General features: G+C 47.7%; 1 protein-coding gene across 2 annotated transcripts in view; it reads left to right on the top strand.

Moving 5' to 3' along the window:
* Positions 1 to 2,063: 2,063 nt before the first annotated feature.
* The window catches only part of NCKAP1 (NCK associated protein 1), a 121,079-nt gene continuing 101,902 nt past the window's right edge, over positions 2,064 to 21,240 (top strand). The window contains exon 1 of one of the 2 annotated variants that reach the window (XM_044302973.1): positions 2,064 to 2,414. In XM_044302973.1, coding sequence (XP_044158908.1) covers positions 2,307 to 2,414 — 108 coding nt within the window. In that variant the 5' untranslated portion in view covers positions 2,064 to 2,306. The remainder of the gene's footprint in view (positions 2,415 to 21,240) is intronic. The other variant, XM_044302972.1, reaches the window with a different exon arrangement.

Here is a 21,240-nt window from a genome sequence, read left to right as displayed (position 1 = left end):
TTGTGGGGTTAAATTGAAAAAATAAAATAAAATTCCGCCAAGGTTTTTAGGGTTTTGACATCATGGCGTTCACTGTGCGCTAAAAATGAGATGAAGTTCTTATTCTGCGGCTCAATACCAATACAGTGATGCCAAACTTGTATAGCTTTTGTATTTGTTTTACTACTTAAAAATAAATAAAAAATCTTTGAAAAAAAAATCCAAATTTTCTTTGCATGACCATTTTCTGACAGCCATAACTTTTTTATATTTCCATCCACAGAGCTGTATGAGGGCTTGTTTATTGAGGGACAAACTGCCGTGTTCATTGGTGTCATTTTTTGCCATGTTTGATCAATGGTATTCAATTTTTTTTTGGGGGGGGGGGGATAGGGGACTAAAAAATGGAGAATCATGTGTTTTTCATTTTATTTTTTTTCATTACGGTGTTCACCAGACAGAAATTTTAAAAAAATATTTTAATAGTTCAGAGATTGTTGGACGCAGGTATATCTGATATAAAACTTTATTACCAATAAAAAAATAATCATATGTAAAATAGGGAAAGGGGGGTGATTTAAACTTTTAATATTATAATTTTTAAAGACCGTTTTATTTAATAACTATTAGCTCTCTTAGGGGGCTAATACATGGGATCTTTTGATTCCTTGTCCTTTTCACCCTAATAGAAATCTTCTAGGGTGAATAGGATTCTGACACTCTCCCTGCTAAGCTGTGCTTTGTGCACAGCGCACCAGGGAGATTACCATGGCAGGCCTGGAAGGCTTCAGTAGAATCCAGGCTGCCATGGTAACCGATCGGAGCCCTGAGGTTTCACTGCGGGGGCTCCGTTCAGAAGGCAGAGGAAGTTATACAGGTGCCGCAATCTGCGCTGATCGAGGCATCTGAGGGGTTCAATTAGGGGGTTTGGCGTGATCTCCGTTACCCGTCAGTGCGGTCGGGTGCCTGCTGTATGATACGGCCGAAACCCACCGCGTATGTGAATGAGGTCTTACAGTCCCGACTCTGTCAAGTAAGGACAAAACGCATTCAGTGGGTCTACGGCATTCAGTGAGGCTGAGGCAAAACGTGCGGTGTGAACATAAACCAATTCACATGTTTACAAGTTCTTAGCACAGGTTTCAGCGCTGAAAACTGCATCAAATCTGTGTTGAAACCACCGCCCATAGTTTTCAATCGGAAGGCTGGGTTCATGTGGCAGAAGATTGTTCGCTCGTGGTTTTCCAGACCGCGCCCCAAAAAGTACTTGTCCATTCATGACACCCCAATGGAGCTAAACTAAAAGCAGGACCGCAGTATTCAAAATGGCAGAAACCTTAAGGTACTTTCACACTAGCGCTGTTCGGATCCGGCAATGTACCGTATGCAAACGGAAATATGTTTTTCTCCGGATCCGTCTTATCCGGAATAACGGATCCGGTATTTAATTTTTTTCAAAGATCAGAAGCAAAAATAGCTCCTGCTATGTCCCGGCGCATGCGCTGACCGAAAAACCGGAAACAGCAACGTGGCAATTTCCGGAACACTTGATACCGGATCCGACATTAATACATCTCTATGGAAATGCAAGTGCGGTAGTGTTCTGGGACTTTGTCCGCTCAAATACCGCACAAAGGACGGAACGGAAGACATCCTGATGCATACTAATTGCTTTCCATTCAGAATGTATTAGGAAAAAAACTGATGCGTTTTTTTTCCAGTCAAAATCCATCATGTGAACATACCCCAAGGCTTGCGGCTGTACAAAGACGTGCGGTACAAGAGCAGATCAGATAAAAGTCGCAGGTGAGTCCAGTCATAGGACGCAAGTAACAAGTGACCGCCTTGGGTGTTCGCCATACTGGTTTCTTCTCTGGAGGTGACGTCTGCAGGGTCACTGCTTCACTACACCAATGACCTGGACAGTCCCGATTGTGGACCGGACATGACAGACGTAACCAGAGGTCTCAGGGCAGCGCCAGGACCGAACCCGTCCACAGCGGGACAGCCGCAGACCCGAGCGTCGGAACGCGCATGCTCAGTATCCCTCAATCTTCTCCATTGGGAACGTCAGTGGGGGGCGCGGCATGGGAAGGTCCCGCCCACATTCGGCAGGAAGGGTGGCGCTGGACGGCGGGTGCCAGGCAGGCGTGTCATCGCGTTAAACTGCGGAGCATGGGATGTGTATGAGGGTCCCCCCTTCCATAACAACGACCCCTCCTCCTCCTCGGCCGCTGCTATCGTCCCTGAATCGCGACACCGTCGCTTCTCCCTCGCTGCGAGGCCTGGGACAGCTCAGGCGGCGGTAGTGGCAGGACAGAGGCAGCATGTCGCGATCCGTGCTGCAGCCCAGTCAGCAGAAGCTGGCCGAGAAGCTCACCATCCTCAATGACCGGGGCGTCGGGATGCTCACCCGCCTGTACAACATCAAGAAGGTAAAAGGAGGGGGCGGGGGGCTCTCGTCGTCTGTGCGGGGATGAGGGGGGTGATCCCTCTGCTGGTCTCTGCGTGCGGGGGGTGATGAGGACAGGGCGGTGCAGGATGAGGATCCCAGCTGCAGGGAGGAGGAGGAGGAAATCCTCCATGTTATTACTGATTGCAGGAAGAAATCTCTGCTGACATTCCCGTGTCATGTGTGTGCAGGAGGAGATCCCATGTCATGTGTGTGCAGGAGGAGATCCCATGTCATGTGTGTGCAGGAGGAGATCCCATGTCATGTGTGTGCAGGAGGAGATCCCATGTCATGTGTGTGCAGGAGGAGGCCCTGTGTCATGTGTGGTCATGTGTGTGCAGGAGGAGGTCCCGTGTCATGTGTGGTCATGTGTGTGCAGGAGGAGGCCCTGTGTCATCTGTGGTCATGTATGTGCAGGAGGAGGTCCCGTGTCATGTGTGGTCATGTGTGTGCAGGAGGAGGCCCTGTGTCATCTGTGGTCATGTATGTGCAGGAGGAGGCCCTGTGTCATGTGTGTGCAGGAGGAGATCCCATGTCATGTGTGTGCAGGAGGAGATCCCATGTCATGTGTGTGCAGGAGGAGATCCCATGTCATGTGTGTGCAGGAGGAGATCCCATGTCATGTGTGTGCAGGAGGAGATCCCATGTCATGTGTGTGCAGGAGGAGGCCCTGTGTCATGTGTGGTCATGTGTGTGCAGGAGGAGGTCCCGTGTCATGTGTGGTCATGTGTGTGCAGGAGGAGGCCCTGTGTCATCTGTGGTCATGTATGTGCAGGAGGAGGTCCCGTGTCATGTGTGGTCATGTGTGTGCAGGAGGAGGTCCCGTGTCATGTGTGGTCATGTGTGTGCAGGAGGAGGCCCTGTGTCATCTGTGGTCATGTATGTGCAGGAGGAGGCCCTGTGTCATGTATGTGCAGGAGGAGGCCCTGTGTCATGTATGTGCAGGAGGAGGCCCTGTGTCATGTGTGTGCAGGAGGAGGCCCTGTGTCATGTGTGTGCAGGAGGAGGCCCTGTGTCATGTGTGTGCAGGAGGAGGCCCTGTGTCATGTGTGTGCAGGAGGAGGCCCTGTGTCATGTGTGTGCAGGAGGAGGCCCCGTGTCATGTGTGTGCAGGAGGAGGCCCCGTGTCATGTGTGTGCAGGAGGAGGCCCCGTGTCATGTGTGTGCAGGAGGAGGCCCCGTGTCATGTGTGTGCAGGAGGAGGCCCCGTGTCATGTGTGTGCAGGAGGAGGCCCCGTGTCATGTGTGTGCAGGAGGAGGCCCCGTGTCATGTGTGTGCAGGAGGAGGCCCCGTGTCATGTGTGTGCAGGAGGAGGCCCCGTGTAACATGCAGCCTTCATATAATCTTGTGTTTAGTGTAATGATTGACACAATGTATCCTGTGTAATGTGAGCAGAGCCTGGCAGAGGATGCATGTGCTGTGACCTGGGACACCTATCCTCCACATAGATCCAGCTGTAATGTGTCAGAAGTAACAGTACCTTATTGATGGTGTGCCCCCCCCCCCGCTGTACTGACCCCTCCAGTCCCCGTGTTCTGTAATCTGCAGAACGGCCACACGGGTCCGCAAAAAAATGCCGATGCATGTGGTCGTTGTGCTCCACAAAAAAAAGCAAATAAAAAATATGGTTGTGTCCATGTGACCTACAGTGATGTCATGTGATGATGGCTGCCGCTGTCAAACTGCGTGACGTCATCGTCATCTCCATCCGGTAAATTAGGAGAGTGAGTGTGCTGCAGTAGGTTTTGCTTTCCAGGTGTAGGGCCATTAGAGGTTGTGGCATTTATCATGTAGAGAACCTTAATACAAACCAATTACTAATGTGATCCTCCATATTGCTTCCTTTGCTGGCTGGATTAATTTTTCCATCACATTATACCCTGCTCAGTTCCATGGGTACGACCACTCTGAAATCCATAAGTGGTGGACGTGCTCTTACACTATAGGAAAAAGTACCATCCTCTCTAGTGACCGAGACCAAGGGAGCTCACGTAGGCTGGTGCTTTTTTCCAATAGTGTGCAAGCACGGCCACTGCTGATGGATTACAGGGTGGTCGTAACCATGGAAGTGCATAATGTGATGGAAAAATGAATCCAGCCAGCAAAGGAGGCAATATGGACAATCACAATACATTTAGTAAGTGCCTTGTATTAACTTTCTCTACAGCAGGCTTGGCCAACCTGCGGCTCTCCAGCTGTTGTGAAAACTACAACTCCCACCATGCCCTGCTGTAGACTAATAGCTGTAGGTAGTCTGAGTTGTAGTTTTGCAACAGCTGGAGAGCCTCAGGTTGGCCATCCCTGCCCTCAGGTTACATGCCACTTGCTAAAGTGAGACAACCCCTTTACGGCTGCTAGTTTTCCGACTATTTTATATTGATTTCTCTATCCATAGGATCGGTCATCAGTATGTGATCGGTGAGGGTCCGACTCCCATCAGCTCTGCCGATTAACTGTTTGAAGAGGCCACAGTGCTGACCTAGGCCTGTGTCGTCCGTTTATTGGTCACGTGGCCTAGCAGCCAATAGTTGACTTAGTTGACATTCTGCATCACTAGGGGGTCCTAGGTTCGAACTCTTGGTCAGATACGGATCTAGGACCCCCAATGCTGCAAGGCACCAGTTCTGACCCCTGAGCCACCGTGCTGCCCATAATAAAGGGGTTGTGCATGCAGTTTAGGGTCCATTCACACGTCTGTAGTGTATTGCAGATCTGCAATAAACCCGTCCGGCACCCCCATAGAGCGGCCTATTCTTGTCCGCAATTGAGCCGCGGGGGGCCACTCCAGAAATGCGTATGGGGACAGCACACTGTGTGGTGTCCGCATCCATTCCTGCCCCATAGAGAATGAATGGGTCCACACCAGATGCGAACCTATTCTACGGACGTGTAAATGGACCCTTACATTAATGACCTATGCATGGGGTGTATGCATGGTGTAATCCCATTCACTTTGGGGGGGGGGGGGGGGCATTTTGGAGATAGGAGCAGGTCCCACCTTTGGGACCTGCACCTATCTGACATTGGTGGCATATCCCAGTGATATGCCATCAACTTCTGAGAACTTTCTGATCACATGCGGCCAATCACTGGCCTTAGAGATGCACTCTAGAAGCCAGCGATTGGCTGCAGCAGTCACGTTTATGCCACCAGTGTCAGATAGGGGCAGGTCCCAAAGGTGTTCTGGTATTTCCCGCAGTCCCATAGTGGTGAACAGAGAGGCGGCCGCTAGGGTTTACATGTTTTTACCTATTAACACAAGGGAGATCTATAGAAATCTACGGGACATATGTAAACAGACACCGTGTCCTTTCCCCTGGTGGCTGTGGACGGGGGATGGGCAGACTGGATGTTAGTTCTGCTATTTAGCCGTGTCTGTGTTTCCCTTTAATGCTGTCCTTATTCTGTAAACCCGGTCACATTGCCGGTGCTTGGAATATTCAGCATGGCGTCCGACGGAGAGACCGTGCTCTTGGACTTTCTGAAGCATGTGTCTAGGGTTACATGAGCCCGATGGGGGTAAAAGGAGCACAGTGGACAATAAAAATAATTATATATATTTTACACTTGGATCATATGGAACTGTATGGAATTCATCACGGGCATCCTCTTAGTTGGAGGCCATAGAGTTGATGTGAACCAAAATCTGAAGATCTAAACCAAGAACATGAATGGATCCCAGAACAGAGGAGACGGGGAAACAAATCTCAAACCTCTTCTTGATTGATGTAATTACTTCCCAGTGGATTGCGTCCGCCCCACATTCCTGTACATACAGATTCCCACTAAGCCGTGTAGGAAATCCATATGGTGTCAGGGTCTGGCCCTTTTTTTTTCCTCCACCTTTCGCTTGCATGAATGAATTTTGGATGGAAAATGGCCAAGAATGGTTTGTGCCATAAAATATAAAATTTAGTTACACGTTGTACCACTTACTTTAAAGGGATTGTTCACCTTCATGGCCCTTTGTACAGACCTCACAGTGTAACCGGACCCGCAATGGTAAACCTGATTCCCCCCCCCCCCTAGTTTCCGGTTCCATCGCTGCCCCGTAGGCTTTGCAGGTCCCAGTTTTCCTCTCCAACATCTAGTTTGACATCAGGTCACATGACTGCTGCAGCCAGTAATTGGCTGCGGTGGTGACGTATCACCCATGCGTCATGTGACCCAGTGTCAAGTTGTTGCTGCAGCAGTCACCCGTTGACTTGGCGTCAAACTGGATGTTGGCATTAGGTAGACCTGGGACCTGTGGGGCAGTAACTGAGTATGATTACCACCGCGGGTACAGCCACACTTTGTGTACAAAAGGTCTTAAAGGTGAACAACCGCTTTAATGGGTCACTGTAATCTTGAGATGCAGTCTGGATAACGCATGGACGGAAAATACTGTCATGTGAATCAAGTCTTAGGCCTCTGTCACACGGGCGTCGCGTGTGAGGGCCGGATAAGATGTGGGTGCGTCGTGGGAAGATTTTTCTGCGCGAGTCTAAAGCGTTTTAATGCGCGCACCTGAGAAAAGTCGGCATGTTTGGTACCCGAACCCGGACTTCTTCACAGAAGTTTAGGATCGGTGTTGTGTAGATTGTATTATTTTCCCTTATAACATGGTTATAAGGGAAAATAATAGCATTCTGAATACAGAATGCTTAGTAAAATAGGGATGGGGGGTTAAAAAAAAAAAAAATATGTAAAAAATAATTTTAATCGCACATCGGCTTCTCTTCTGTCTTCCTTGATGACCTGGGAGGAAAAGGACCTGTGGTGACGTCACTGTGCTCATCACATGCTCCAGATCCATGGTGATGGATCATGTGATGAGCGCAGTGACGTCACCACAGGTCCTTTTCCTCCTGGTCATTAAAGAAGACAGAAGAGAAGCCGGTGTGCGAGTAAAATTTATTTTTAACATTTTTTTTTTTTAACCGCCCCCCCATCCCTATTTTACCATGTTATAAGGGAAAATAATAATGATCGGGTCTCCATCCCGATCGTCTCCTAGCAACCGTGCGTGAAAATCGCACCGCATCCGCACTCGCTTGCGATTTTTTTTTTTTTTTTTTTTTTTTTTTTTTTTTTTTAGAACATGCTGCGATTTTCACGCAACGCACAAGTAATGCGTGAAAATCACCGCTCATGTGCACCGCCCCATAGAAATGAATGGGTCCGGATTCAGTGCCGGTGCAGTGTATTTACCTCACACATTGCACCCGCGCGGAAATCTTGCCCGTGTGAAAGAGGCCTTAGGCCTCATGCACAAGGCCGTGTTCCGCAGCCGAGAGCGGACCGGGTTTCCACGGTCTGCTCTCGGCCGCGGAACACGGCCGTGTGCATGAGGCCTTAGACTAACGTTTCATACTCGAGCCTGAACCCCATGAGTGGTGGATTGAGTCTGTGCTCCGTAATCAAGTTTAAGTCACCTTTTGAGGTTGCGTAGATCTGCACTTTACACAAAATTTTGGAATACATGATATTAAATTTGTCAGATCAAAGGAGACCACTTCCCCTTCCTCTAAGTCCTGGCCGCATTTTGTGACTTCTGCATGCTGGAAGACTGGCACAAACAGATTCATAAATATCCATGTGTAGAAAATAGTGCAAAGATAATGGCGGAGTTGTCCCTGGCAACCAGATGTATTATAGTCATCATTTATACGTTAATGCCATTTTATCAGAATTTTGTGTAAGCGTGCCATCAAGAGAGTCCAGCTTCAGGTCGGCAGCTGAACTGTATCCCTCAGCTGGGAGCATTGGGGTTATATGGAGCACGCTACATTAAATACCGTAGCATGTACCTGTCTGCGTTACGCCATTAACCCCATGTGCTCATTATCTACTTTATACCTGTAATAATAAGCTATATATAGCACCTGCATATGCCACTTTACAATGGGCGAAATAACAAAGAAAATCAAAACGGATAATGAGACAGAAAGAGACTCCTCTGACCATAAGAGCTTGAAATCTGTAACACCAGATATATGGAGCTGTAATATCGAGGCCTGTACAAGTCTACGGGGCCTTATGTTACCACCGTACAGATTTCATACAGAGGCATAGACATATATTTTTCGTTCTTGTAAGGTTGGCGTCTATTGGCTGCAAGTGTAAGTCCAACTGGACATGAAGCGAAGAGATGCCAATTGATGTCAGACATGAGATGCTTAGCAGCAGCTTTAAGGCTCATGCACACGACCGTATGGCGTTTTCAGTGTTTTGCGGGCTGGTTTTAACAGCTCAGTTTTTCCGTGTTTTGTTTCAGTAGTGTTTCCGGCTCAGTTCCGTTTTTCCGTATGGCATATACAGTAATTACATAGGAAAAATTGGACTGGGCATAACATTTTTAATAGATGGTTTTGCAAAAACGGAACGGTTATGAAAGACATACAGAGTACATTCCATATGTGCTCTGTTTTTTTTGCGGACCCATTAACTTGAATGGAGCGACGGAACGTGATTTGCGGGCAATAATAGGACGTGTTCTATCTTTCAACGGAAATACGGAAACGGAATGCAGACGGAGACACTTCAGTTTTTTTTCTTTTGCTGACCCATTGAAATTAATGGTTCAGTATAAGTAACGCATACTGAACTAAAAAAAACTGAACTAAAAAAACGGCCAGTATAATGAACGCAAAAAAAGTTTGTGTGCATGAGCCCTAAAGGGGTTGTCCAAATTGTGCTAGAGAGCACAAAGAAAAAACCCACACTCTGCTTTTCAGTGCCCCACCGGTCCACTGCCATTCGTGTAAACGCAGCAGCCAGTCGGTGGTCTCGGCAATCACATGCTGCAGACGCCAATGATTGGCTGCAGTGGTCATGTGACAGTGCATAACGTGAACTCCTTGCACCCGCACTGAATCCTGACACATTGATTTCAATGGGTCTGTGCACATGAGCATTGTTTTTCACGCTTCATCTCTGCGTTGCGTGAAAATCCCAGCATGTTCTATATTCAGCATTTTTCACGCAACCCTGGCCCCATAGAAGTGAATAGGGCTTTAGTGAAAAACGCATTGTATCACTGATGGTTGTCAGGAGATGTTGTTTATAAATCTTTCTTTTTTTTTTTTTTATTCACGCGCGTGAAAAACGCATCAAAACTGATGGCGCCTGCGCTGAAAAAAACTGAAACCCTGAACGCAATTGCAGAGAAAACTGACTGGACTTGCTTGTGAAATGGTGCAAGTTTCACTGAACACACCCTGACACAATCCATATTGTTAGTGTAAAAGAGACCTAAGGGCACAGCTACACGGCGTGGTTGTGATCCACTCAGGTCATGGCCATTTGTAGTTAAAGGGAGTCTTTCACCTAATCTGAGCGTTATATACCGCTCAGATCAGGTTATAGACTCTTTAACCCTCATTACGATCATACCTTTGTCTTATGTGTCCCTCGCCCAGATAATGAAAATAATACTTTTTAAACTTATGCAAATTACCTTCTGAAGGTGCCCAGGGGCGGCGTTACTGGGCGATGTGCCCAGAAAAACACACCTCCAGCCGGCGGACGCCACGAGCGGCACCAGAGGACGGCGGGCTGGGAACTGGCCCGCACCTGCGCACTGCTCTGCCCATTATGGGCAGATGAACAGCTTTTCATATTGCGCATGCGCCGGCCAACTAAAGACAGACAGCCGGCCGGCGCATGCGCAATATGAAAGGATGTTCCTCTGCCCATAATGGGCAGAGCAGTGCGCAGGTGCGGGCCAGTTCCCAGCCCGCCGTCCTCTGGTGCCGCTCGTGGCGTCCGCCGGCTGGAGGTGTGTTTTTCTGGGCACATCGCCCAGTAACGCCGCCCCTGGGCACCTTCAGAAGGTAATTTGCATAAGTTTAAAAAGTATTATTTCCATTTCATCCACCATGACGGCCCACATTGAGATTGACCCTTGACCTCTGTAGGGGCAGGAACACATAGAGAGTTTAAGAACCCCCCACCCCTCCACCTCCTCAGTGCTTTCCTGCCCCTACAGGGGCCAACACGTGGAGAGGATCCTCCTCAGGAGGATTACATCGTTAATTTTTCCTTTGCAGGTTCTCCAGCTGGCCTCCCGCGGCATGGGCTAAGGCTGGCCAGCTTGGAGCATCGAGGACCCTCGTCTCGGCCTATGCTGAGGCCTGTGGTCCTCCCCCATACCTCTTGTACTTCCTTCCCTCCTTAGGGAAGCAGTCGGGGGTGCCGGATTCGCGGGCGCGCGGTGTGCGGCGTTCTTCCTCCGGCATGCTGTGCGCCTGTGACCGGCTGGGGGAGCAGGTGCGGCACATGGAGTGCTCAGGAGGCAGGCCGGACGCCGCACGCATCCTCTCATAGGCTCGTGCGGCGCCGGCTCTTGCCGTCACTAGGGGCGCAGCTTGATGACGTCAGATGCCGGGAAATTTGAAAAGGGAAGTAGACCGCGGTTCCCTCCAGCTCTTGCCTGCTGCACCGCGATGTCTGAGACACCTGCTCCCCGCCAGGAAGGCCCTGATCCCACTACTGCCAGTACCGTGAGTCCCCTTCTGGGGGGTATATATTTCAGTCTTTTGTCATTGAAATTCTAATTGGCATATCTGGTTGCTTCCTCACTCCAGGGCAGCAAGGAGTCAAAGCCAAAATCCAAACTCTTAAAATGCTGCGCTTGCTCCAAGCGTCTCCCTGAGAACTACAAAAAAAGGTTGTGCAAATCTTGCACATCGGAAATTTGGAAAGAACAACAACCAGATATTCTGTCTGAAATGAAATCTTTTATTGCGGACGAAATTAAGTCCTCTTTAGCCACCCTGACAGCCCCCGCTAGTACTCCCATCCCCTCCAAGAAACGCAAGTTGTCCGCTATCTCCTCTTCTGAGGGCGAGGATGTTGAAGTGGCTTCCACCTCATCCAGACAATTTCCTAATGAGGAACCCTTGTCTGACGGGGAAATTCCGGACGAGGATAAGAAATATTTCTTCTCCGCTGATGAAATGGAGGAGCTGCTGAGAGCAGTTAGATCCACAATGGGTATCGAGGATACCCCTAAACCTCGTACGGTACAAGACGAAATGTTTGGGGGCCTTAGATCTAAATCCTCTATAGTTTTTCCTATTAATGAAAATATAAAGGAGATGATAATGGAAGAATGGTCAGACCCGGAGAAAAGGTTAGGCGTTCCTAAGGAGTTCAGGAACAGGCTCTGCTTTGATCCGACTGAATGCAAACTTTACAATCAGACCCCTAAAGTGGATCTACAAGTGGCTAAGGTAGTAAAGAGGACCGCCCTACCCTTTGAAGACTCCTCACAGTTGAGCGATCCTATGGATAGAAAGGCGGACGGGCTCCTAAAAAGATCCTGGGAATCAGCCATGTTTGGGGTCAAGACTAATATCGCTGCTACTTCTGTTGCTAGAGCAATGTATATATGGCTAGGGGAGTTGGACGTACACCTGAAAAATAAAACCCCGAGAGAAGAAATCAGAGAATCGCTCCCTCTTCTACGCTCCGCCACAGCATTTTTGGCCGATGCTTCTGCAGAGTCGATCCGCTTCTCAGCCAAAGATGCGGCTCTTTCTAATGCAGCCCGGCGGGCGTTATGGATGAAGGCCTGGTCCGGGGACAAGGCTTCCAAGGCTAAACTTTGCTCCATCCCCTTCTCCCGGGAATTTGTCTTCGGTCCCACTCTGGATAAGATCCTAGAGGGGGCGGCAGACAAGAAAAAGGGGTTCCCAGAGGAGAAGGATTCTAAAAAGAAGCCCTTTCGTCAATTCCAACCTCAGCAGAGATCCTACAGGGGGAAAGGGAAAACTGGCCGATGGAGCTATCCCAAAGGAGGGAGAGGAAGAGGCTTCATCCTCAATCCCCAAAATAGACCAGGCAAACAGCAGTGACGCCAGAGTAGGGGGGCGACTGATGGGTTTTCTATCTTCCTGGAAACAGGTAACTTCAAATCCCTGGGTTCTAAATGTAATCTCTCAGGGCTACAAGATAGAATTCGCATCAGTCCCCCCAAGAAGATTCTGCATCTCACCCCAGCGCAGGTCAGAACTTCCAAAAATTTGGCAGGGCGTCCAAGACCTCTTGGACCTAGGGGTGATTCAAAGGGTCCCTATCCCAGAGGAAAGGAGAGGGTTTTATTCCAGCCTTTTTTTAATAAAAAAACCAGACCAATCCTTTCGTACCATTATAAACTTAAAACCCCTAAACAAGTCCATTCTATACAGGAGGTTCAGGATGGAAACAATCCCATCCACAATTCCCCTGATCCAGAAGGGGGCGTTCATGTCATCGATCGATTTAAAGGACGCCTACTACCACGTCCCCATTCATCATCTCTCTCAGAAGTACCTAAGATTTGCTATAAAGGGTCAAGACGGATCAATCCATCACTTTCAATACGTGGCCCTTCCCTTCGGTATCTCCTCGGCCCCCAGGGTCTTCACAAAGGTCGTAGTAGAGATGGTGGCCTATCTTCGTCAAGAGGGAGTTACAATCATCCCATATCTCGACGACTTCCTGATTCTGGGCAAGACAAAGACCGAGAACCTCCGAGCAACGCAAAGATTCTCGGAATTCTTAAACAATCTCGGCTGGATCATAAATCTAAAGAAATCCACCCTAATCCCATCCAGGAGAATAAGGTTCCTGGGTGTGGAGCTGGACTCATCCCTGTTAAGAACTTTCCTCCCTCAGGACAAGGCCACGACTCTAACGGAAAAGATCCGAGCATTCCAGAGGTCTCGCAGTTGCTCCATCCGGAAGGCCATGAGTCTCCTGGGAAGCCTAACAGCCTGCATCCCTTCGGTTGCCTGGTGCCAAGGCCACACAAGGGTGATCCAGAGTTGGATCCTAGGCATCTGGGACGGGAGGCAGGTAAGTCTGGACAAGTCTTTCCGGATCCCGCAGGCCGTAAAAACAGACCTAGACTGGTGGAAAGAAAGAGGAAGACTGCTTGGAGGCCTACAGTGGCAGAACCATCCGGCCGTTCAGGTTATCACGGACGCAAGCCTCGGAGGCTGGGGTGCAAAGATTGGAGATCATCTTCTACAGGGCTCCTGGCCAGCCGAGATACGAGTCAAATCCTCAAACTACAGAGAGCTGCATGCAGTCCTGGAGGCGTTATTAAGGGGAGAGAGTCTTTTAAAAGGGCAACACCTAAGAGTAATGTCCGACAACACCACAACGGTGGCCTATCTGCGACATCAAGGAGGGACAAGGTCACGGCCTCTGGGTGCGTTAGCAAGAAGAATCTTCTCCTGGGCAGAAGAGAACGTCTTGTCTCTCTCCGCCATCCACCTAAGGGGCTGCGAAAATACGATAGCAGATTTCCTGAGCAGGAGGACGATGGATCCAGGAGAATGGTCTCTGAACAGGGACATCTTCCGAAAGATCTCGGAAAGATGGGGCCGTCCGGAGGTAGACTTGTTCGCCTCCAGAAAAAATGCGCAGGTGGATTGCTTCTGCTCCCTAAACCGGGAGGACAGACCCTGGGCAATCGATGCCCTATCGATACACTGGAATTGGAACCTGGCCTACGCCTTCCCCCCAATACCTCTTCTTCCCCGGGTCATCCAGAAACTCCTAGGGGAACCAACTACTCTGATCTTAATAGCCCCTTTGTGGCCAAAGAGGAGTTGGTTCTCCACTCTAAAACAGCTATCGCTGGAGGATCCATGGGAAATCCCTTTCCAGAAAGATGTTCTAGTCCAGGGCCCTCTACTTCATCCAGACCCCGGGATATTCAAACTGTCAGTCTGGATCCTGAGAGCGAGACATTAAGAAACAGGGGTCTTTCAGAAAAAGTGATATCTACCCTAAGGGCCAGTAGGAAAAAGGTGACGTCTGCCATCTACCTAAAGATCTGGAAGAGATACTGTTCCTGGTTAGGAGTGGAGCGCCCAGACACCTCCTCCCCTCCCATCAATAGGATCCTGGACTTTCTGCAGTGCGGCTTGGAATTGGGCCTAAGACCTAGTACCCTGAAAGTCCAGGTTTCTGCTCTCAGCTCTTTCTATGACTGCAGCCTAGCTAGCCACAGATGGATCAGGAGGTTCTTTAGAGCGGTTTCAAGATTGAGACCCTCTCTGAAATCCAGGGCTCCTACCTGGGACCTTAACATCGTCCTAGAAGGCCTAACAAGACCTCCCTTTGTACCGTTATCAGAAATCTCTTTAAAACACCTTTCCCTAAAAACTGCCTTTTTAATTGCTATCACCTCAGCCAGACGTATTGGAGAGATCCAGGCCCTTTCTTGTAGGGAACCCTACCTCCAGATCACCAAAGATCACGTCCGTTTAACTCTCGATCCAGGTTTTCTCCCAAAAGTAGTCTCCCCCTTTCATCGGGAACAGGAGATCTTTCTACCTTCCATTCCCAGATCTGAATCTTCAGGGTCGAGCGTTAATTTACATCTTTTAGATGTCAGGGATACAGTGATCCAGTACCTGGATTCTACCAGAGATTTTAGGGTTGATGGCAATCTCCTTGTTCAGTTTTCGGGGAAAAATAAGGGAAAGAAACTAGCTAGGTCTTCCATAGCCAGATGGATCAGATCCACCATTGAATGTTGTTACAGGTTCCAGAATATACCCAGTCCTGATAATGTCAAGGCCCACTCTACTAGGGCCACTGCCTCCTCCTGGGCTGAGAAAGGAGGAGTCTCGCTGGACCAGATTGGCAAGGCCGCAACCTGGTCAAGCACCAATACCTTCGTAAAACATTACCGTCTTAATCTTCCGGATTCGAATGAAACTCTTTTCGGCCGGAGGGTTTTACAGGCGTTATCCCCACCCTTTTAGTTATCTGTTATGTCTCAATGTGGGCCGTCATGGTGGATGAAATGGAAAAACCGCAATTAGACTTACCGGTAATTCCGTTTCCTTGAATCCACCATGACTGCCCATACTATTCCCCTTCCCAAAAAAAACAAAAAAAAAAAAAACATATAAAATGTCAAAAAAAAAAAAAAAAAAAAAAAAAAAATATATATATATATATATATATATATATATATTTACGAATATATCTTTTCATATATACGTACTTTAGTATAAATAGGAGTTTAAGGGTATGGATTAATATCCCTTTACTTTTGTTCCACCTTTTCGGGTAATTGTAAAGCACTGAGGAGGTGGAGGGGTGGGGGGTTCTTAAACTCTCTATGTGTTCCTGCCCCTACAGAGGTCAAGGGTCAATCTCAATGTGGGCCGTCATGGTGGATTCAAGGAAACGGAATTACCGGTAAGTCTAATTGCGGTTTTTTTCATTATCTGGGCGAGAGACACATAAGAGACAGGTATGATCGTAATGAGGGTTAAAGAGTATATAACCTGATCTGAGCGGTCTAAAACGCTCAGATTAGGTGAAAGACTCCCTTTAAGAACTACGCCGCCAATTAAGCCAATCAGAAGATAAAGGGGGAGATTTATGAACCTGGTGTAAAGTAGAATTGGCTTAGTTGCCCATAGCAACCAATCAGAATCCACCTTTCATTTTCCAAAGGAGCTGTGAAAAATGAAAGCTGGAATCTGATTGGTTGCTCTGGGCAACTAAGCCAGTTCTACTTTACACCAGGTTCATAAATCTCCCCTTTTATCTTCTGATCGGCAATGGCTAGTTTAATAAAACTCCCCCAAAATTTCTGGTTCTTTTAGCACCTTGTGTGGCCATTGCTGCAAATCCTGTGCCTTTCAGGCCTTTGTTTTCATTCCGCCCCTAGCCGTGCACGTTCTTACATCATGGCAGGACACCAGTGTTTGTCCGCCCGCTGTTTTGAGGTCAGCACTAATGACCCGGGGTTGCTCCTGCTATGCAGCGCGGCGCAGCTCGCCATACAATACGTATGTGTACTAGAACTGTTGGATGGAGGTCAGAGGCCCCCAGACTTGTTACCGTCAGCTGGTTTTCATGTGTGATTATTAGTCACCATGTAGATGACTGACTTATCAGATGTCTGTTGTCTTGGTCTGTCAGCAATCAGATGACAGCGACTTCCTCAACTGAAAGCAATGCAAAACTACTAATCTGCGGCAGTGTGGTTTGTGGTCAGGATCCCCTGTGCACTTTGGTTGTATATATATTTACACATTGGCGTTTTTAACGCCAGTCTTTGTTTCCTATTTTGCTCTTGCAGAAGATGCGCCTAATTTATGACGAGGCGCACCTTCAGCAGTCCGTGCGCCTAGCGGAAAAACTAGACCATCCACTGGCTGGAGTCGTTTTTCACCAACCTTTACACATGTAAATGTTTGTTAAATTTTTCGGGGCCGAAGTCCTGGTTCCCACCACACCCTCGACAATCCGATGTGTCCAACACAGTGCAAAAAAGCGTTCACAAATTCATTCAAACCACAAAAAGTGGTCAAGGGACATTTAATTAAAAAAAATATATTTTTATGCCAAAAACTGCCGTAAAAATATTAGTAAATGACCAGGTGCTTAACAGAAAAAAGTTTGGTCTCATGGTGCCCATTCTGCAGTCACCTGTGTTGTCTTTTATGACAGGGCTTCAGCAAGATAAGGCCTCATGCACACGAAACGTTGTTCTGGTCCGCATCCGAGCCGCAGTTTTTGCAGCTTGGATGCGGACCCATTCACTTCAATGGGGCCGCAAAAGATACAGGTAGTACTCAGTGTGCTGTCTGCATCCGTTGCTCCGTTCTGTGGTCCGCAAAAAAAAAATTGTCCGTTTTGCGGACAAGAATAGGCAGTTATATTAACGGCTATCCGTGCCGTTCTGCAAATTGCGGAAAGTGCACGGACGCCATCTTTGTTTTGTGGATCCACAATTTGCGCACCGCTAAACGCACAACGGTCATGTGCATGAGCCCTAATTCTCACCCACGCACAACAAGGAGATTTCCAAGAATGTCTCCACCAGATTTCAAAACTTCCTTGGCCTTCCTGGTCACCAGATTTATCACCAATGGAGCATTTAAGGGAGCAGCAACCTAGAAGTGTGCAGGATCTACCGACCCAGCTGCAACATCTGTGGTCAAGAGTGCCGCAGGATACCATACAGAACCTGTATACCTCTATGTCCAACTGTATCTTATGTTATGTTGACTTTCGGGGGGGAAATTATGGAAAACTTAAAAAGTTCCAGCTATAGTGATATTATATCATGAAAGTGGGACATTTAAGTAGAAGCAGTGGTGATTTCTTCATCTCAAACAAGTTATAGAAACAAAAGCCGACCCCAGTGGTAGGTATACCCCCACACAAATATCACTGTCTCAGTAACTTGTCATGTGGTCTTGAGCATCAATTACAACTCGACAACGACGTCTCATACTGTTCACAAGTCGACTTATTGTCTGCTGAGGCATGGCATCCCACTCTTCTTGAATGGCGGCCCTCAGGTCATTGAGGTTCTGGGGTACAGAGTTACGAGCCTCTACACGGCGACTCAGCTGATCCAATAGGTTTTTCAATCGGATTCAGGTCTGGAGAAAGTGCAGGCCACTCCATTTGAGGTACCTCAGTCTCCAGCAGCCATTCCCTAATGATTAACCTCGATGAACTGGAGCATTGTCATCCTATGAAGATAAAATTAGGCCTGTGTTGTTCATGCAGAGGCAAAATGACTGGATAAATGTTGTTCTTAATGTAGTATGGGCTTGTCACTGTACCATTCACAAATTGTAGGGCAGGTCTGTATTGACTAGACACACCTGCCCAAACTGTAACACCACCAACAAAGGCTCATCTGGTGACAACAGTGGCTGATGCATAGTGCTCTTTTTGACATGTCCAACATCATTGACGGCCATTCTTTCTGCTCAGCGTGAATCGACTTTCATCAGTGAACAGCACTGAGGACCATTGGTCCCTCATCCAGCGTAAATTCTCCCTGGTCCATGCAAGATGATGACGCTCGTGCCTGGTCGTGTGGTCAGGTACCCTTGCAGGTCGTGTAGCACGCAGACCACGCTGATGTAAATGGTTTTGAATGGTCTGACATAACACTTGTGTGTCTCTCGGCTCCCTTAAATGTGCCTGGAGTTGTGTGCCATTTATCATTCGGTTCTGCAGGGCTTTGTTCACAATGAGGCGGTCATCAGTGTGGGATGTGGCCAAAGGACGTCCACTTTTATGCCTTTCTGTGACTCTTGCAGTCTCTCTGTATCTCTGATACAACCTTCTGATGACACTCTGTGAGACTCTAAGCTCAGTGGCCACTTCAGCCTGAGAACATCCTGCTTGAAGCCTGGCAAAGGCAAGGTACTGTTGATCATTTGTTAGGTGTCATCTTGGTCTCATGATGTAAAAATTTGAACAGCATGATGAGGAGGACTGTTTAAATACCAATTCTAATTGAACCAGAAAACTTATTGGGTGATTCATGGATCAAACACCTGTTGTGAATTTTGCCGTTAAGCCCCTTGTTAGAAATTGGCAAGTTGTGCAAAAAGTACTGAAACACTGAACAGTGGGACATGTGCGTTCAGAAGTTTAGAGAAGGTCACATTAAGTTCACCTGTAAAGGTTAGAGTGTATTTTAGGGTCATCCTGAAATTTCACCCACAAGCCAAATATCCCAAATTTTAGTGTGCGTGTAATATATTATATTTCTGAGCACCTTTTCTTAGTTGAGTTTCACACTAGTGCTAGAGATCCGGCAGGGAACATGCTGTATCTCTCTGCATTCTGCCATCGCCGGAAGCTACCGCATCGCTGTCTGGCCCCATTCACCACAACGGGGATTGGCGGAAATCCGGCTGCGACCCAGCAAACATGCCGAGAATCGGCCGGAAGAAAACCGCTAGACTTAGAACTCTGCAAAGTACCGTTCCGATGCTATTCCTGAGTTGTCAAATAGGTGTGTTCCGACTCCCTACACAGTCTGGCAGTCTCAGCATTGATTTGATAATGCCAGGCTATGTAGAGACAGCTCACAACCATTATTATTCATACATTTCATGGAGGAATAATAGAGAAACAGCACATTGTAATGTTTTAATAAAAGAGGTTACAGAATTGTAAGGAGAGGTGACAGGTCCTCTAAAAAGTTCCGTTCAGCCATCTGAATGGACGCCATGCAATATTAGGTGCCAATAATTTCTCTAAACCTAGATGCGACACATTTTGCGTCAAAATCAAGGTGTCCTCAATTAGTAAATGCGGGCCGCTGTTACAAATCTTAGTGATGAGCTTCGTTACTGATGTTTCCGTTCATTGTCAGCAAGCAGCGCTCTTGATACATCAAAATCTAAGATGTATTAGAAATGAATAATCGTATTTTACATAAGACGGTACAGGTTCTTTAAAGATCCCCCCCCCCCCCCTGTTCTACGGTGCAGTGGGGTCTGAGGAGTCAGAACTGCAGTATAACTAGCGTTTGCTATTCTTGTCATCCCAATTAAGCCTCTGAGCGATCCTGAGCTGTGTAGGAGGCAAACAGTGCGGCTGACGTCCATCATGGCTGCTGAACATTGCAAAACAGCTGAATAGTCTTTCATTTTAGGCCTCATGGGCACGGCTGTAGTTTCGGTCAGCATCCGCGCTTTTTGCGGATTTGATACTGACCCATTCATCGTATTGCTGTCCACATCCATAAGTCTGTTCCGTGGCCCAGCAAAGAAATAGAACATGTCCTATTCTTGTCCATTTTGCTGAGAAGACTAGGACTTTTCTCTAGACGGGAGAGAAAAAAATAAAAAGATGGCGTGCTCACATCCGGTATTTTGTGGATCCACGATTTGCAGACAGCAGAACACTTATGACCGTGTGCATGAGGCTTTAGGGCTCATGCACACAAACGTATTTTCCTTCCGTGTCCGTGGACTGTATGCGAAACCATTCTTTTCAATGGGTCCGCAAAAAAACGGAAGTTACTCTGTGTTCATTCCGTTTTCGTATGTCCGTATTTCCGTTTCGCAAACAAATAGAACATGTCCTATTATTGTCCATATTACGGACAAGACTAGGACTGTTCTATTAGAGGTCACCTGTTTCATTCTGAAAAATACGGAATGCACACGGACGTCATCCGTATTTTTTGTGGATCTGTTTTTTGCGGACCGCAAAATACATATGGTCGTGTACATGAGCCCTTATTCTGATTCATTTTCCTGCCATTACTGAACTTGAATAAAACATAGGGTAAAAGTTAAAGGGGTTTTCCAATCTAAACAGCCCCCTTATGTGACGGGCCCCTCACATGGAATATACTTACGGTACCCCGCTCCCGGCGCTGCTCCTGGTCTCCGCACAGCTGCTGCTGCTTCTCCCTGTACACGGATGAAAACCAATGGCAGGCGGGGACGAGCTGTGTGCAGGGAGAAGCGGCGCGCGGCGGTGCGGGGACCGGGAGCAGGGTAAGTATATTCCGTGTGAGGGGCCCGGCACATGGGGGTGGCTGTTTGTGACATTGGATAACCCCTTTAAAGGGGTATTCTGGTTGTAACAAGTTATCCCATATTCTCAGGAAACCACAGTGGATGTCCGCTTGCGATTGGTCTCCACTCGATGGCGTTTAACCTTGAGCTGGGTGCCAACACTTAAATATTAAAAACGCAATCATATTAAAGCTCTAAAAAAAAAATATATATATATATTGGGAGAGATTCCACCTTCATTTTGTGCTCTCCGCATCTGTATGTCCGTTCCGTAGCCCCGCAAAAAAGAGAGAACGTGTCCTATTCTTATCTGTTTTGCGGACAAGGATACGTATGGTTACAATGGATCCGCAAAAAAAACGGATGCAACACGGATGTCACACGAACTTCATCCGTATTTTTTTACGGATCCGCATTTTGTGGACCGCAAAATACATTCGGTTGTGTGCATGTAGCTTTATTCTGTTACTTTTGTATTGTTACATTTAAAAAAACAACAAAACCAATAAACCAATTCT

The sequence above is a fragment of the Bufo gargarizans genome, chromosome 8 (assembly GCF_014858855.1).
Source record: "Bufo gargarizans isolate SCDJY-AF-19 chromosome 8, ASM1485885v1, whole genome shotgun sequence".
Classification (NCBI taxonomy): Eukaryota; Metazoa; Chordata; class Amphibia; order Anura; family Bufonidae; genus Bufo; species Bufo gargarizans.
The sequence above is the reverse complement of the archived record's forward strand: the minus strand, read 5'-3'. Positions and strand labels throughout refer to the sequence as shown.